Source organism: Aspergillus multicolor (assembly GCF_047715735.1).
Source record: "Aspergillus multicolor strain CBS 133.54 unplaced genomic scaffold BDW74scaffold_14, whole genome shotgun sequence".
Lineage (NCBI taxonomy): Eukaryota > Fungi > Ascomycota > Eurotiomycetes > Eurotiales > Aspergillaceae > Aspergillus > Aspergillus multicolor.
In genome coordinates this window covers 161,120-178,664 of record NW_027395965.1, presented here as the reverse complement: position 1 = coordinate 178,664, position 17,545 = coordinate 161,120, and the positions used below count along the sequence as shown (strand labels likewise).

The 17,545-nt window shown below is 51.8% G+C and overlaps 5 protein-coding genes across 5 annotated transcripts in view; 4 read left to right on the top strand and 1 right to left on the bottom strand.

Moving 5' to 3' along the window:
- Positions 1-814, bottom strand: part of BDW74DRAFT_26309 (uncharacterized protein) — a 1,853-nt gene extending 1,039 nt beyond the window's left edge. The window contains exon 1 of the mRNA XM_073732350.1: positions 11-814. Coding sequence (XP_073583276.1) covers positions 11-351 — 341 coding nt within the window. The 5' untranslated portion in view covers positions 352-814. The remainder of the gene's footprint in view (positions 1-10) is intronic.
- A 170-nt stretch (positions 815-984) lies between these two features.
- BDW74DRAFT_154115 (putative RNA helicase-like splicing factor (HRH1)) lies at positions 985-4,871 on the top strand. The gene has a single exon (XM_073724627.1). It carries the CDS (start codon positions 1,078-1,080, stop codon positions 4,798-4,800), a length of 3,723 nt encoding a protein of 1,240 aa, XP_073583275.1. The 5' UTR covers positions 985-1,077; the 3' UTR covers positions 4,801-4,871.
- Positions 4,872-6,893: 2,022 nt separating this feature from the next.
- Positions 6,894-8,313, top strand: BDW74DRAFT_154112 (C2H2-type zinc finger protein). The gene is made up of 3 exons (XM_073724626.1): positions 6,894-7,221; positions 7,279-7,704; positions 7,770-8,313. Exons 1-3 carry the CDS (start codon positions 7,065-7,067, stop codon positions 8,126-8,128), a joined length of 942 nt encoding a protein of 313 aa, XP_073583274.1. The 5' UTR covers positions 6,894-7,064; the 3' UTR covers positions 8,129-8,313.
- A 5,774-nt stretch (positions 8,314-14,087) lies between these two features.
- On the top strand, positions 14,088-15,576 carry BDW74DRAFT_154106 (V-type proton ATPase proteolipid subunit). Its single transcript, XM_073724625.1, has 8 exons — positions 14,088-14,243; positions 14,310-14,327; positions 14,385-14,397; positions 14,453-14,535; positions 14,603-14,721; positions 14,778-14,862; positions 14,920-15,005; positions 15,060-15,576. Exons 1-8 carry the CDS (start codon positions 14,196-14,198, stop codon positions 15,100-15,102), a joined length of 495 nt encoding a protein of 164 aa, XP_073583273.1. The 5' UTR covers positions 14,088-14,195; the 3' UTR covers positions 15,103-15,576.
- A 184-nt stretch (positions 15,577-15,760) lies between these two features.
- Positions 15,761-17,133, top strand: BDW74DRAFT_168186 (cAMP-dependent protein kinase; the record flags this gene model as incomplete). Its single annotated transcript, XM_073726788.1, has 4 exons — positions 15,761-16,010; positions 16,074-16,166; positions 16,233-16,357; positions 16,414-17,133. 4 exons carry the CDS (start codon positions 15,761-15,763, stop codon positions 17,131-17,133), a joined length of 1,188 nt encoding a protein of 395 aa, XP_073583272.1.
- Positions 17,134-17,545: the final 412 nt, after the last annotated feature.

Sequence of the window (17,545 nt, the reverse complement as noted above, 5' to 3'; positions counted from 1 at the left end):
CCTCCGCCGCCTCCGGAGACCACGCCATGCGAGACGGAGACTACAACCAAACCTCCACCTCCTCAGACAGAGACAACGCCTCCGCCACCCCCGGAGACTACGCCTTGCGAGACGGAGACTACCTCTACACCTCCCCCTGAGACAGAAACTCCTCCGGAGACTAAACCCCCACACACGAAGCCTCCTCATCCCACTACCACCTCTACACCTCCACCCGAGACAGAGACTCCTCCTCCAGAGTCTAAGCCCCCTCACACCGAGCCTCCTCATCCCACCACCACCTCTACACCTCCGCCTGAGACGGAGACCCCCCCTCCGGAGACGAAGCCACCTCACACCAAGCCCCCTCATTCCACCACTCCTACTCCTCCACCCGAAGAGACACCTGCTCCTCCGGTCCCTACCAGCACCAGCACCTGGACCACTTCCTCATCCATCACAATTCCTCCCGAGGAAACTACAACAGTCCCTACCGGAACATCGCCTGAGCAGCCAACTTCCTCCAGCACTACTCCTGAAGCTCCAACGTTTACTGGTGCGGCTACTGTGGACCGGTTCGGCTCTCCATTTGCTGGCGTGATGGCCCTTGCTGCTGTGGTCTTGGCTCTTTAAGTAACGAGTGAATAGTGATTTGGGGAAATAACGGCAGATGATGCTATGTTTTCGTTGAATGTCTATTTCTAATTTATATAGTGCGCCATAATGATATCTGGCAGTTAGTCTAGTTCAGGATATTCTCAAGCTCGTTCAATTCCGTTTTTCTATTACCATACTCTGCATCAAATTCGCTTGAAATCAACCTTGCCGATTATTGAAAGGAGTGGACAATTGTTCTACGTAGCATATACTTCCCGTGGCTGGGACTCGGCTTATCTTATCACAAGAACCCACTACCTAGTGGCGCAGTCGGCCAACCACGCCACAACGATTTTCCGCAGCATGCTTCAACCTTCATCTCTTACTTTACTTCTCCACCATCCATCGCATCAAGTGAGGGGTGTGTGTGTGTCTCCCTCTTCCCCTCTCACATTACCTTTTGCTATTATATACACTCCTTTTGTTCCAATATCACCCGCCATGGACGACCTCCAATCCCTCGAACACCTCTCGCTCATCTCGCGCATAACCAACGAACTACAAAACCACTTAGGCGTCAGCGACAAAGTTCTCGCAGAGTATATTATTGAGCAACACCTAAAATGCTCTTCGTTTACCGAGTTCAAGAGCGCGCTGGAGGCGATGGGCGGCGACCTGTTCCCGATGAGTTTGATGGAGAGTGTGGATCGGTTGGTGCTCACGATGCATCCGAACTATAAGAAAAAGAAGAAGAAGGATGATGCCGATGGTGCGAATGGAGATGGGGCGGGTGATGATATGGACGCGCTGAACGCGTTGGAGAAGAAGGCGCGGGTTTTCAAGGGGCTGGCGGTACCGGATCGCGAACGGACATGGGCCGAGGAAGAGTATACGGATGTCGGGAATAAGAATGGGTTGGGGGTTGAAGAGACGGATGCGAAGGATAGTGCGATGGATGATACATTTGCGATGTTGGAGGGATTGGCGGGCAAGGCGAAGACACAGACGAAGACGACAGAATCGCGGACGAACCATGAAAGGAAACACAGTCGCAGTCGGAGTCCGGAGTATGATGATTACAGCCGACGCCGGCGGAGAGATCGATATCGTTCGAGATCTAGGTCGAGATCGCGCAGCCCAGTTTATAAGATGAGGGATGAGGATGGGGTGGATGAGTTTGGCCGGTCGACTGGAGGGCGTACATCGAGGGATGACGGATACCGAAATGGCCGAAGTGAGCGGCGGAGGGGGCGACGAGACGACGATGATTACTTTCGCAAACCTCCGCCCGTTGAACTGGACGATCAGCCGGTACTGTACAAGGTCTACGATGGGCGGGTTACTGGTGTAAAAGACTTTGGCGCTTTTGTAAATTTGCCAGGGGTCAAGGGAAAGGTTGATGGTCTGGTGCATGTGTCTGCGATGCAGGAAGGTGCGCGTGTCAACCATCCCTCTGACCTGGTGAGCAGAGGTCAGCCAGTGAAGGTCAAGGTGATCAGTATACAAGGCTCGCGCATTGGCCTATCAATGAAGGAGGTAGACCAAGAAACTGGGCGAGACCTCATCCCGCAGAAGCGTCTCGCATCGGGAGCTAACATGGAGCGATTGGACGGCATGCCGGCAAATGATAGATATGGCAACCTTAGCTCTGACGTACCCGTTATCGAGGAATCCGACGGCAGGCCGATGAAGAACCGGAAGCGCTTAACGTCACCAGAACGCTGGGAGATCAAGCAACTGATTGCGTCAGGTGCTGTTTCGGCACTTGACTACCCCGACATTGATGAAGAATACAACGCTACCTTGACAGGAGAGGGCACTTTTGAGGAAGAGGAAGACATCGACATCGAGGTTAAAGACGAGGAACCCCCTTTCCTGGCGGGTCAGACGAAGATGTCCCTTGAGCTGTCCCCCATTAGAGTGGTCAAAGCTCCAGATGGGTCCATGAACCGCTCCGCGATGGCAGGTACGAACCTGGCCAAGGAGCGGAGAGAGCTCAGGCAACAGGAGGCCCAGGACAAGGCGGCCGAACGAGCAGCTGGCGTGGATCTCAATGCACAGTGGCAGGATCCTATGGCTCAAGAGCGACAATTTGCGGCTGATCTCCGTTCTACTCAACAAACCGGTACGGACGAGGCCGTCCCAGAGTGGAAGAGGGTCACGATGGGTAAGAATCCGTCGTTCGGAAAGCGGACAAGCATGTCGATCAAGCAACAGAGGGAAAGTTTGCCCGTGTATAAATTTCGCCAGCAGCTGCTGGAAGCTGTGGCAGATAACCAACTGATGATTGTTGTCGGCGATACCGGATCAGGAAAAACCACACAGGTGACGCAGTACCTGGCCGAGGCAGGTTGGGCCAATAAGGGAATTATCGGGTGTACACAACCGCGTCGTGTTGCCGCCATGTCGGTTGCGAAGCGTGTCGCTGAGGAAGTTGGTTGCAAGCTTGGTGCAGAGGTTGGATATACCATCCGTTTCGAAGATTGCACCAGTCCCGAGACCAAGATCAAGTACATGACAGATGGAATGCTCCAAAGAGAAGTCTTGCTGGACCCAGACTTGAAAAAGTACTCGGTAATTATGCTTGACGAGGCTCACGAGCGAACAATTGCAACCGATGTCCTCTTTGGGCTGCTAAAGAAGACTATCAAGCGGAGGCCAGACTTGAGGATTATTGTTACTTCTGCGACGCTGGACGCTGACAAGTTCTCTGAGTACTTTTACGGCTGTCCCATCTTTTCCATCCCTGGTCGGACCTTCCCTGTGGAGATTATGTACTCGAAAGAGCCCGAGTCAGACTATCTCGATGCGGCTCTTATTACTGTCATGCAGATCCACCTGACTGAGCCTCCTGGTGATATGCTTCTGTTCTTGACAGGACAAGAGGAAATCGACACGGCATGCGAGATCCTATTTGAGCGGATGAAGGCTCTAGGACCGAGTGTCCCGGAGCTGGTGATCCTTCCAGTCTACTCAGCCCTACCCAGTGAAATGCAAAGTCGAATCTTCGATCCTGCACCCGCCGGCGGCCGCAAGGTCGTCATCGCCACTAACATTGCTGAAACATCCATCACAATTGACAACATCTACTATGTCATCGACCCCGGCTTCGTGAAGCAAAACGCCTACGACCCCAAACTCGGCATGGACTCTCTCGTGGTCACTCCCATCTCTCAAGCCCAGGCCAAACAGCGAGCTGGCCGAGCTGGTCGAACAGGACCCGGAAAATGCTTCCGCCTCTACACGGAAGCCGCCTATCAATCCGAGATGCTGCCGACCACAATCCCCGAAATCCAACGTCAGAACCTGTCTCATACAATCCTCATGCTGAAAGCAATGGGTATAAACGACCTCCTCCACTTCGACTTCATGGACCCACCACCAACAAACACCATGCTTACGGCATTGGAAGAACTCTACGCCCTCTCGGCCCTCGACGACGAAGGCCTCCTCACCCGCCTAGGCCGCAAGATGGCCGACTTCCCAATGGAGCCAGCTCTAGCCAAGGTCCTGATTGCTTCCGTCGACATGGGCTGCTCCGAGGAGATGCTTTCCATCGTCGCCATGCTTTCCATCCAATCAGTCTTCTACCGGCCAAAGGAAAAACAGCAGCAAGCAGACCAGAAAAAGGCCAAATTCCACGATCCACACGGAGACCATTTAACGCTCCTCAACGTTTACAACGCCTGGAAGAAATCAAACTTCAACAATGCATGGTGCTTTGAGAACTTCATCCAGGCCCGCCAGATCCGCCGCGCGCAAGACGTCCGCCAGCAACTATTAGGTATCATGCAGCGCTACCACCACCGCATTGTGTCCTGTGGTCGGAACACCACGAAAGTCCGGCAGGCGCTATGTACGGGCTTCTTCCGCAATGCAGCACGCAAGGACCCGCAGGAGGGATACAAGACGCTTGTCGAGGGAACGCCCGTGTACATGCATCCATCCTCTGCGATGTTCGGCAAGCCCGCCGAGCATGTGATCTACCATACACTTGTGCTCACCACGAAAGAGTACATGCACTGCACGACGGGAATCGAGCCCAAGTGGCTTGTTGAGGCGGCGCCGACGTTCTTCAAAGTTGCGCCGACGGATCGGTTGTCGAAGAGGAAGAAGGCGGAGAGGATCCAGCCGCTGCACAATCGGTTTGCAGGCGAAGATGATTGGCGTCTTTCCGCGCAGCGCAGGCAGGGGAGGGGTGGTGGTGGCGGAACTTGGGGATAAACATTTCATCCTGTGGCCTGTTGTCCTGTCTTGCTTTGTGCTGTGCTACTGTATACCCTGTCATTTAGATATATCTAGAAATTGTACAATAAACATCTTCCTCAACATAGTCTACGCGTTCCACGTTATTGATCTCCGTGATGCCATACGAGGGGTAGTATATCGGTCCCCAGAAGTAGATGCAGCCGAGGCTTATCGGCGATAAAATCAAACGCCGATAGTGACACCGGCATCCAAAACCCCAGCCGATCCGGCGGCGATAACGAATCCCTATCTGGACGCCTATCTACTATCTACCCACCACAAAGTTTCCGGACTTCTTGCTCTTTCCCCTGCGTACAGAGTAGAAAGTACGAGATCGACAGTAGTCTATCCACTGATAAGGGCCCAACGGCCGCGGCCAACCCTGATAGAGTCGAAACTGACTGTCGCGAGTCTTGAATCAGTTTATCAGCCACGTGGACGGGCGGCGGACGACGCGCCATCGACGCTTGAGTCTCGACCCTCGGCTCTTTCCTCGAATCACTGACTCGAATCAGTTGCTCGATTCTTTTACTTAAATAGGGCTTGTCATGAGTCTTCCGATACGATACGATAGCGATGTCGGATGGTCCCTCCGCCCTCCGCCTATGTCGGATGTTCCGACGCTACTGACAATTTGACAGCAGGGGTGTAGCTTCGGCATTCCCAATCAGGTGAGCCTAAGCCGCTGGCCGTCGTTAAGCTTCCTATTGCGGGAAAACATGACGGACGCTTGTCCGGCTGGTGACTTCTTGGCTTCAGCCTTCGGGCTTCGACCAGCTGTGAACTAATCCTGGTTGTGAATCCTGAAGAAGCCTGAAGCTGACGCTTGACAAAGGTCGCCAAGTCGGAAGTCGGCTCAAAGTGTCGATATCTGTTTCGTACCTCTACCTATATCTGTGGCCGTGAAACTCGGCCGAGCTTGCATGAGCGAAGCTCTTCTAGACTCGAGTCATAGATGCGGTAGTCGAAAAAGAGACGAGAATGCTGCAGATTCGCAATTGTATCGTGCTCGAGCGTGATGCTGAATAGTGGCTCCGCAACAGACGAGTGCTCAAGGGTCAGTGCCACTTGGGCCTAACGGCCACTGCCAGGGACAGGCTCCGGCTGGCTGACAGCTGAGTCGCGCCTTCCCATGACACGATCCACAGTGGGGAGCGCCGGCGGGAAGCGGACTGTTGGCCGATCAGTCACTTATCAAGTTAAGCGATCCTTCGGGGCGATAATCGGCTAAACGGCTGAAGAATATACTTTCCGGAGAATAGCAGCTCTCGATTCTGGCTGGTCATCCTGGGCTGCCAGAGATGAGAGAGCTGATCAGGAGGAGCTTCTCGCCACCATCCTCCCAAGATCCTCGTTTGAGTTGCTTGGGAAAATCCATTTGCATCTTCGAGGTCCACGGTTGAGGTGAACTTTGTCCTGGCGGGCTCTGTAGGATCCGTGGTTGGCGAGTCATGGCAGATGCGGATAATAATGCAATCGCTGGCTAGGCTGGAACGAAGGGCGGCCGGGGAATTGCTCTGGATAACGAGCGTCGACAGTAGTGTAGCCAGATAGCGCGGAATCGTGCCTCTGCGCAGCGGAACGGCCACCGTCTCCCCAGGCCGCCAAACTGCGATGATGCAGCTGTTGTCGCGGGCTCAATTGGTGTTTCGAAGCACTTGTCCGTCCCAATGCTGGAATCCAAACCAGCGGCCGTTGGAACCTGGGCTGATTTGAAACTGGGGGTGTTTTTCCGGGCAGGAGAGAAATCCGGGGACGGGGCTCGACTCGGGGCTGATCAGCACCGGGGATTGGGGGGTCGGGTCCGGTTTTAATAATGCTTTGAACCTGGTCCTGTCAAGAGTCAGTGGGCAAATGGTCAGTGTCAGTGTCAATCAGGATTGTGGAACAGAGTGAATAATGGCCGGGAGTTGATTGAATTATGATTCTGGTGCAGCGGACCAAGTCCGAGGAGAGGCAAGAGAGCCAGGCCGGCTGGACCTGCACCTGCACCAGCACCAGCACCAGAACTAGCCTGCAGCAAGTTGCTTTGCTTTATCATTATCAATTATCGCATGTGGGGTTCGCCGGCCTTCTCCTCTTCTATCATTACATTTCAGTTTCCGTTTCCATTTCTATTTCTCGAGTCCACTGCCTCGTGTTGGAGTTTGTTCATCCCACTCTCCCCTCCTGTCAACCACTTCTTCTACTCCAAGTGGAGCGATCTCCCCTACTCCAAGTCAAGTCCCTGAAAGACAGCCATGTCCCTGATGCTTTCCCAGTCGCCTGCAACTCACACCCCAACTGCTCAGCACTCGCGCCGTCTGAGCGTCGGGGCAGCAGCGAAGACGCGGACATGCGTCCACTGCGGCCGCAGCTTTCGACGCACCGAGCATCTCGAGCGTCATGTTCGCACTCGTGCGTTCTCCCAATTGCTGACAACCTCCTGAGCTTTCTACTGACACCAAACTCTAGACACAAAGGAGAAGCCGTATACCTGCTTGTGCGGGGCGGCGTTTTCCCGCCGCGACCTGCTGAAGAGACATATGGGAATAACTGGCCATGAAGACGTCAACCCGCCCAATTCGAAAACCTCGCCCAAATCTCAGAACAGGACAGACCATGACACAAAGCAACGGATTCGGCGTGCTTCGACAGCAACCGTTCGATCTCGCCGTGCCTCTGCACCAAACCCCGCTTCCCATGAGACTAGCAGCGTGCCCCCATCGCCGGAGGACGCCGAAGTCGCCCAATGGACGATGCACCAGAACAACAGCTACGTAAAGGAAGAAAACGGCTACCCTGAGACCGGCAATGAAGGCACCCATGACCCAGAGATTCTCGAAGCCGCTCAGTTGCTTCTCCCGAACGGCGCTACCCATGGCCTACCAAGCTACACACGTATGTCTCACCTCTGCACTCATCCAGCCTATTCTCTGCAGAATCGCGGCTAAGCCAACAAACAGCCCCAACGACATCCTCATACCTCCCTGATGAGCCACACCACTACGAAGAGTTCAACAACTTTTTAGACTCCCTTGGCCTACCTCTCGAATGGGCTCCCGGCAGCCACGAAGCTCACAACAGCCAAAACAACAGCTCCCTCACAACAGAAGTCGCAGAGCCAGGCCTCCACCCGCTCTTTCGGGAGCACAAGCCAGACCGTTCAGACCGATCTCGGGCAGAATCTCCCTTTGGCAAATCATGGCTGCATTCGGATCACTACCAGAGCAGTTATGCAGGCATGGTTTCTGAGTACGGGAACTTCCACCACCATTATCACCCGCCAGAGGACGTTGCCCGAGTTGTGGTCCCGAACTTTTGAATTGATTGATTTACGACCATCTACTGTATTTAGAGCATTTAATGTGGAGGGCAAAGAGAAAAAAAAGGCAGTGCTTTCTTCTGCCCTTCACTTGGATCAATGAGGCTTGTTGAAGGATGTTTAGCTTGATGATCGGGTTCACAGTACATATTGCGCTATGAGTGATGATATACCATCGAATCAAAATACTTTATATATATAGGTATTGCTCCAGTATTTTCATGCGATCTATCCTAGAGGTACTGCAGGACTGGCTACGTTCTGGAAACACCTTGGGATTCTTCAAACAACATACCGGACTTGTAGACGACAGTTACTTTTGTGCCATTACTTTGCAGGACACGCACCTGGCATATCTGTAAGGATACTTCTTTGCGCCATGTTCTAGACCTGCTCCAATTTCTAACGACAATATATGCGCTTAGGATGGTGGTGCTAACTGGTAGATAATGCTCAGTAGTCGTAGATAGTTTGCAACCTCATACGATCACCGCCACCAGTCTATAATTCTAGAACTATAAGTTCAATCACACGGGCCACGGGTGGGGGATCTACTTCTTAGTATTGCTTGATATTCCCCCCACTCTTGAACATTGACAAGAACAAGCGTTTCGGCTGGAGGTGGACGGTTGCAAATATATATTGCATACGCACACTCTCTGGCCTGTATGTAATCAATGCCTACCCATATTATTAGCGGTGCTAACGACAATGTCAAAATTTTGATTATATCAGCAAGGGAACATTGAAGACATGTAGGTCAGGGAATGTACAGCGATGAAGATGTGTCGGACTGCGTGGTGACGAACTCGTACGTACTAAGACAGTAGCGGGTGAGCATTGCGTATTTTCTGGGCAAGGCCAGTGCTTGTATCGATCAGGTAAGATCCTACTACGTCTTCCCGGATGCTACGGACAGCAAAGTAAAGACAATCTTGAATGCACGGGGCAGAAGATCAAGCCAGTCGATTTAGAGGAAAGGCCGGGTTCAGAGCCTGCTCCCCTGCAGCTAACTTAACTATATGTAATCGCTATATGGCGCGGGACAGTCGGATAGGACAAGATAGACGCAATACACAGACTCCCACAACATAAACAAAGATGTAAGGAAGGAAGGCGAAGCGGATGCAAAATGAGATAAATAGGTAAGTAGAACAGGACACGAAGAGAAGGCAATCACAGGAGTATATGAGAAAAAGAACATATGGTATTTGCGCTTCATTGTACACAGCAGGATGGAAATAAATGGCCAATTGGGAGATGGAGAGCAAAAGCGAACTCGATCTGGGACGGACCAAATAAACGGCGAGGTATTAGAAATCTTTGAGACAGCTCAAAAAGGAAGCAAATGAGGAATGAAGAAAGAAATAGAAAAGAAGATAAATCGAATGCTTCTTCAATGCGCAGAATGGAACCGGTCTAAAAGCGATCAAAAGCAGGCGCTATTCCTGTGCGTAGGCCTGATGCTATGGCAGAGGCTTGTGCTTCCAGAAATCCAAGCTAGCCACAACATCTTCGCCCGTATCATCTTCATATGCGTAAAGAATCTGTGCATGTTAGTAGGGCACCACTGAATGAGACGGAGTTGGCCATACCTCTCGTGTGGAAGAATGTAGCATGCGAATATTCTTTCCAGTCATGATATGGATCAGCTCACTCGTGTCGATGTGTCTGAACTCGATAAAGTTCGGTTCAAAAGCCAATATGTAGGGTAGCGAGAGTGCGAATGAATTGGGAGTCCCCTCCCAGGAGATTTTCCAATCCGCCCTAGCGCGCCAACCATTGCGGTTGACGAAGAATGAAAAGTCACTATAGTTGAGAAGGAACTCCCCGTTCATTCGTTCAATATGGATGGGCTTCACGTTCTCTTTGCGCGCAACAAAATCCAAAGAGGTGTCTGCTTGGTCCAGAAGGGATTGCGTCTCAGTTGTTTCCAGACTGACAACTTCGAAACCCCGAGCACAACCCACGCAAAGCGTCGATCGTAGGTAGTGGATTGACGATGATTCTGCCGGAATATAGAATTCCTATGGAGTATTAGCTTGGTGGTTAGGATTGATCTAAAGAATAAACAAACCTTGAAGGGCTTCAAAGTGTCTTGCCCACTCTGGAACATTTTGCTGACGGTAGACTTCTTTTTCCCCTTGGCTAGATTGTCCATAGGCTCGTAGACCTTAATGGTGGTTGACAGAGCAGAGGTCTTGACAGAACAGACCAGGTGGCGCCCAAGACCGATTCCGGACTTGAAAAAGTTCGCATGGCCTTGAATCTTCTTGGGCCTTTTGGCTACTGAGTTTTGGCCTTCAGCTACTTCAAGGGCGTCCATGGGGTAAGAGTACAGAGTCTTGTTTGCCAAAACCAAGAGCAGCTGGTACTCTTCCAGCGTATCAATCTGGGTGACCTGACTGACATCCAGAACCTTTCTTGGTCTAGCAGACTTGTCTCTTGGGTTTCTATCGGACACGTAAATGCCACTGTCTGTGCCGTACACAAGTTTTCGACCGCCGTCTTCGGAAAACCAAATTAGCTGATATTCGCCTTAGGGGACCTGATGAGACATACCAATTGGGACAAGGCAGTTCACCCTGTTAACTGCATTGAAGAACTTCTCGCAGATAATGTTTTTGTTATAGAAGTTACTATTGCGCTCTCGGAGCTTCGTTTGCTGCTCATCCACAATCTCCAGGAACTTCTTTCGCTGTTGAGACGACGTGGCATACAGCGTCTGCTCATATCCACCTTTACCAAGATGTCGGAAGGTTATTGGCAGGGTACTATCCTTTGCGGCCGGCGGGTTCGCAGCTGCTCTGTTTGCAAGCAGACCCGACGATGGTCTTTTCGCGATGCCGGGCTTCGGAATGACTTCGTCCATCTGAGGAATGACCAAGAGTTCCAGAGGAATGGGCTTCCTGTAGACACGATGTTCTTCGCGTTTGTTCACAACCTTGATCCTTACCAGAAGGACAGCATGATCAAAGAGGTACACTGTGACCTCGGAGGTGTCAGTAGGTGTTTTTTTAAACGCCATCTTCGTCAACATTTGTCGGTTCTCCTCTGTGAGCTTCAGATCAACGTAGTCACCGGGACCAAACTTCAACGAAGAGTTCAGGTTCACCAAGTTGAAGTGGTTCTCCGCCCTTCCACTTTCGGCGTTGACACGGGACAAGAAATCCTTGATAATCTTGATGGCATTTGGAATGTCTTCTTTATCCGGACTCCCTTCCGCAGTGTTTTTGCCGACTTGTTCTAGTAAAAGAGGATACCTTGCTAAACGAGTGGTTGGTTTAGTGAGATAACCGTTTAGCTCAAGTTTCCTGGATTCCTTCAACCGTTCGGTGTCATCCACGAACTTTGCGAATGCTGGGTTGGACGATTTCTCCCTCTCAAACTCCCATCTGCCGTACAATTGGTTCGCGCCATATTTGATGAACGGATCGAAACGCGGCACATGTTGTAAGAAAATGTCGCCAACGGTCTTCACGACATGACTTTCCTTTTGCCTTGCGTTGAGAGCTTCCGAGAGCGCGCTATTGACTTTCAGAACATCCAGACAGTTGCCGAACACTGTACGGATGAACTTCTCCCGACGGTGTTCGGGGATGGGGGAATTGTTGGCAGAGCGCAATGGTCTCATCCAAAAGTCCCGCAGATATTCCAAATCTTTGACGAAATCTCGCTCCGTGTACATAATCTCGAAGATGATTTCCTGACGTTTCTTTTCCTTGTCGTCGACATTGTCTGACACTTCCTTGGGCACCATGTTGATCCATAGCTTCTGATTGTCATCTCCATCATCATCGCCGTGCAGGCTGCTCTTCGAAGCGGAAGCTCGGAGCACCGGGAGCGGGTTCATATTCAGCCTGGCTTGTTGCTCGAGTCGCCTCGGGCAAGCGATTGAATAGCACAGGCTGTCGCGGTTGCAAGTCGGAGAATAACATTCGGTTAGAAGGGTGAAAACGCCGTTGACTTCGGAGCTGGGCGCTTCTTCTCCTAATGTCTCCTTAAACTGATAGAGTTCACCGGGGGCGTCGCGAAGTCGGTGATCATATGTGACATCGTGAAAGAGCTTTTGCGCATCCAGAGCTCGCCCAAGGAGAAGAGAAAGGTTTCGATCTGTCGTCTTGATGATTCCACCAATAGCATCCACCGCATCTGCGCCAGAAAAAGCATTCTGATACGAAAGGCCGTTCTTTTGCTTTTCACCAAGAGCAATATGTTCGCGGAAGGCATCGGCAACTCGCGATAGAAGGGCGGGGTTTACAGCGAGCATTTTGCTGCGGCGTGAGTTGCTGGACACAAGAGTCGTGGTTGTTTGCGCGCTGGGCCTGTGCGTTAGAGTGCTCTGCATGCTCAATGTCCGATCGGGCGCAACAGTAGACGCCATGGAAAAGGTCCGGGAAGGCGGCGTTGTTCCGTCACTCGGGGGACGAGTCTTTCCATTCATGTGATCGGTGTAGTCATCCTGTTGGGCCACTGGTGGTTGAAGAGGTACAGACGGTTGTCGCCTGTTTGGAATTGGTCGTCCGTATTCTGTCGTACGATTTGGTTGGCGATCGACGGAATACGAAGTTAGGGACATGGCGCGTTCGTTCCCATGCCTTTCAGGCACCGGACGCCCTTGCGCTGTCATCGGAGTCGCTGGATTATATGGCTGATTGCGAGACGCGATGGCTGAAGTATGGTTAAAGCTATTCGGCTGGGGCTGGTTGATTGGCGGGCCTCCCAGTCTTGCCATTGATCTTGACCTATAGGGGTCCGAATTCAGGGCGGGATGGGGAATCGCTCGGTTGTACCCCTTGGGATCTTGGTATGGAGGGCCCGGGGCAGGTCTTGAGTCCAGCCGCTGCGGTTGAGGATAAGCATAGCGCCCTGGGTAAGGTCGAGGGGGGCCCTGAGAAGACTGCGAAGTCATCGTTGCTGAGCCAGGATATGCCTGGTAGTACCCGTTTGGCTGGTTTGGTGGATATCCATTCTGCATTTGGCGCTGTGGTGGCGGAGGACCCCTCTGCATTTGTGGGCGCGGAACCTGTGATGACATGGTGTGAGCCCGGTCTTGGGAGAACTGGGCCGTTTGGGATGTCATGGTCTGCGAGCGCCCTGGCTGCCGTGCTCCGCCGAAAATTTCTGAGAACGCAGCATCACGCTGCACAGATGACGGATGGCCATGTGGCCGGTAGTTCCGGCCTTGCTGGCCCCCTATATCGGCCATTGTAAGATATCCCCACGCCTCGTTTCTTAATTTATCCCGCTAATTTTGACCACCGGAGAGAACACGACGACGGCGAAAGGAGATCAATTTGATAGGAAATCGCAAGCAGAGTCGAGGGGGAATGGTATCGAGCCTGGTCGTGAACAGCGTACAGCAACGTTTCGGGTTGTCGTTCGTTTCGTGGGGATGGCGGAATGAGGGAAGAGGGGGTCAACAGACGTTACTCCACAGCAATTAAGTGATAGTCGTTCAAAGGACAACGAAGGGTCGAGGGAGATAGAAATAAGAAAGACAGGAACAAGAGGTTGAAAAGGAGAACGCGAGACACGAATAGTCCTTCAGTGATAGTTCATGCCTCGATATGCAAATAGCGACAGCGCGTGGTAAAGTCTAACGTGAATCCAGTAGGAGCCTTGAGCGCAATGGCAGACCAGTGCCTATGCCGTTCATAACCTCAGCATCCTTCCCTCAGTATGGATTGGCCGGTCGGGCAATCGAGTCTGGAGAGCGAGAACCAGACAAAGACGACAAGCGAAGGAGACGAGGTGGCCTTCGAGGGAATATTGATTGGTGGTCGTGAATGCCGTGCGTGAAGAAAAGAGAGCACGGGGGTGGAAATGAAGGTCAGTTGTTGGGTCGAACAGGCACATGTCAGGCTTAACCCAGATGGGCGAAGTGGCTGTCCGCTCTCTACGGCGGCCCACGCAAGCAACTTGCTCCCCTTCTCTCGTGCCCGGGACCAGCTCTGGCTAACTATACCGCGCAGACTACGTCGAAACTCCTGCATCGTCTTCTACTTCATATCTTTCTTACTTCCTGTTCCTTTTCTGAACTATCTTCTCCCATCAAGATAGCATCATGACGGAGAGCGAGTTGACACCCAAGTTCGCCCCGTTCCTGTCTTTCGTGAGTTGTCCGATGCACTTGAGCTAAGCTCTGGGTCGCCAACGCTGACATTCAACCTGGAAATAGGCAGGAATTGCCGCGGCTGTGAGTGTCCCGTATCCCACCGAGTCCGCAACCCATAGACTAACGAAGCTTGGATAGATGATCTTCGGATGTACGTTTTACAATCCCGCAGCATACTGCAAGACGGCGGAAGCTTACTGATACAGCGGCCGGAGCGGCATACGGAACGGCGAAGGCTGGAATTGGAATTGCCGGTGTGGGAACGTTCAGACCTGACCTGATTATGAAGGTGGGATATACTCACTTGCGATAACGAACCGCTTGTTAGGCCTTGCGCTGACCGTCCCTAACAATAGTCCTTGATTCCCGTCGTTATGTCCGGTATCATCGCCGTCTACGGTCTAGTTATTGCTGTCCTCATCCAGGGTGACGTTCCTCCGCCGTCAGAGGGCGATTCTTCCTTGAGCTTATATGCGTACGTCTCCCGGCTTAGAGCGATCTTTATTTGTTTTTGGCTAACGGTGCGTGAAGAGGATGCATGCATCTTGCGTCTGGACTGTCGGTCGGTCTCGCGGGAGTAGCTGCGGGATATACAATTGGAATTGTTGGAGATGCTGTAAGTGCACATTGAATGGCTACGGCCTCGGAACACGGTATCTAAAAGCCGGCACAGGGAGTCCGCGCCTACATGCAACAATCTAGGGTCTACGTCGGCATGATTCTCATTCTGATTTTTGGTGAAGTTCTTGGACTCTATGGGTACGCGTGGCTCCCTCCGTATGAACTATCGAACCGTCTCACTAATTTACGCAGATTGATCGTTGGCCTTATTCTAAACTCGAAGAGCTCGAACTGAGCGATAATCGAGTTCTACAACTAACTGCATTTCCGTTTGATTGACGCCCTTGGTCTCCGCATCGTCCCTTCATATATCGACGCTTCTTCCTACTTGTATAGACATCTTGGCGATGACGGACCTACAGGACACCCCAGAACGAATCCAATGACGATCTACCTAGATCGCGACTGGGCCTCGTCCACACACTTCCTCACATACTCGAGCCTCTGTCCCCGAGGCGGGTATCTGTACTAGTACTCCGTACATGCATTTATGTGTTTCAGACTACAAATACGATCAGGTTGAACCTGTGATTATCACGAGAACTGGAGCTGATAGCTTACATTGCCTCTAGCTGGGTCTTGTGATGGCTGCATACTTTGTTTTGGCAGGAGTAGTTTTGTATGGACTGCCCCGCCAGCCGGTAACGTCAGAGTCTCCGTACCTAGCGCGCCAGCAAAAAACCTCTTTTATCCCGCCGTAGCAAATAAACGTTTTTTTCTTTGTCTCTTATCGCTTTGGACTTCTAATGCTGGTCGTCGAGCTCTTCTCTACTGTTCCTGCGTCTTAATAGATGAACCTGCCACTGGCCCAATTGCCATCTTGTTGCTCACCTTCTCGCGCATCGCTCCTCCTTCCCCCACCATCCTCCGAGACATGATCTCGAGCCATCCCAATGGCTTCAGGAACCGTCGGCCCTTCGCCACCTAGTGGTGTGCAGGGCTCTTCGGCCTCTCATACCGGGAGCCGAAACGCCGATGAGATTTATGAAAGGGAAAAGCGCACCGTAGCTTCTGTCCGACCGCCGACACAGCGGCACCCGAACCCTTTCGTCATCACCCAGCGGCCAGAAGAGAAACAGCTGGGGTTCTCTGCCCGGCAGTTGAGCGTCAGGGATTTCGTATTGATGAAGACTCTCGGTACCGGTCAGTACCAGAACGTTTGGATATATTGTGGCTGGAATCTAATGTTGGTATTCGTCTTAACAGGTACATTTGCCCGAGTATGGTTGGCGAGATTACGCGACGACAAAGCGAAACCGGACAAGGTCTATGCGCTAAAGATCCTGAGAAAGGCCGACGGTACGGACAGTTCAACCCCATTTCATAACTACGGTCTTGGCTAATATGCCGGGTCTCCATGTACAGTGATCAAACTGAAGCAAGTCGAGCATGTCCGCAACGAACGAAGGACTCTAGCGGATGTATCTGGCCACCCATTTATCACGAATCTAATTACTTCCTTCTCTGACAACCAAAGTCTATATATGCTGGTACGACCTTAGCCACCACGTTTGTCGTCATTGACCGTTGACTGACATCTTCCAAGCTGGACTACTGTCCCGGGGGTGAGATATTCAGTTATTTGCGCCGTGCGCGGCGGTTCAACGAGAACACCTCGAGATTCTATGCGGCCGAAATTACAATGACAATCGAGTTCCTCCATGATGCTGAGGGTGTTGTCTACCGCGATCTGAAGCCGGAGAATATCCTAATTGACGCGGAGGGCCACATCAAACTGGTTGATTTTGGTTTCGCAAAGCAGATCGGAGACCGCGAAACATATACACTCTGCGGTACTCCGGAGTACCTAGCCCCAGAAGTGATACACAATAGTGGACATGGCCTTGCGGTCGATTGGTGGGCTCTTGGGATTCTAATATATGAATTCCTTGTTGGTCAACCTCCTTTCTGGGACCAAAACCCGATGCGAATTTACGAGCAAATCGTTGATGGTCGCATACGTTATCCCCAAAACATGTCGCCGGCTGCGCAAAATATCATTTCCTTGCTATGCAAGACGAATCCAGCCGAACGCCTCGGGCATATATCAGGCGGCTCGGCAAGGGTACGAACTCATCCATTCTTTGCGGACATCAACTGGGATGATCTTTTTTACCGTCGTATCAAAGGGCCTATCATTCCTCGTGTCGACCATCCCGCGGATACAGGAAATTTTGAAGAATACCCTGATCCTGATCCGAAGACTCAAGCCATATATACCGAGGACATGCGGTCCAAATATGAGACACTCTTCAGCGACTTCTAGGACGGCCAAGAACAGCTTGCTTGCCAGTCCTAGTTATGCGCGCATTCAACATTGCAGAATGACATCACACCTCTGAAAACCGAATCATGCGGACCCCTACAGGTTTTAACCGAGGAGGCTCAGCCCGTTTCAGACCTCAGAGCATAAAGCAGCTACTATACCTGTCGCATGTCTAAAATGCACAGTAGCGCCGATCGCCCTGCCTTAAATCCAATACCAGCGGCCTGCTCACTCGCCTGGATAAGACGCTTAATTGATCATCTTACCTATCTGATGTCTTTACTGATACCAGGCCGAGAACCGCTCGCGGGTCACGCCCGTCACACTTGTCTTTCCTTATTAATGATTATTCCTCAAGTTTGGGCATACTACTAGTCCTTATTGGGTTTCTCTCCGCGCATGTCACCAACCC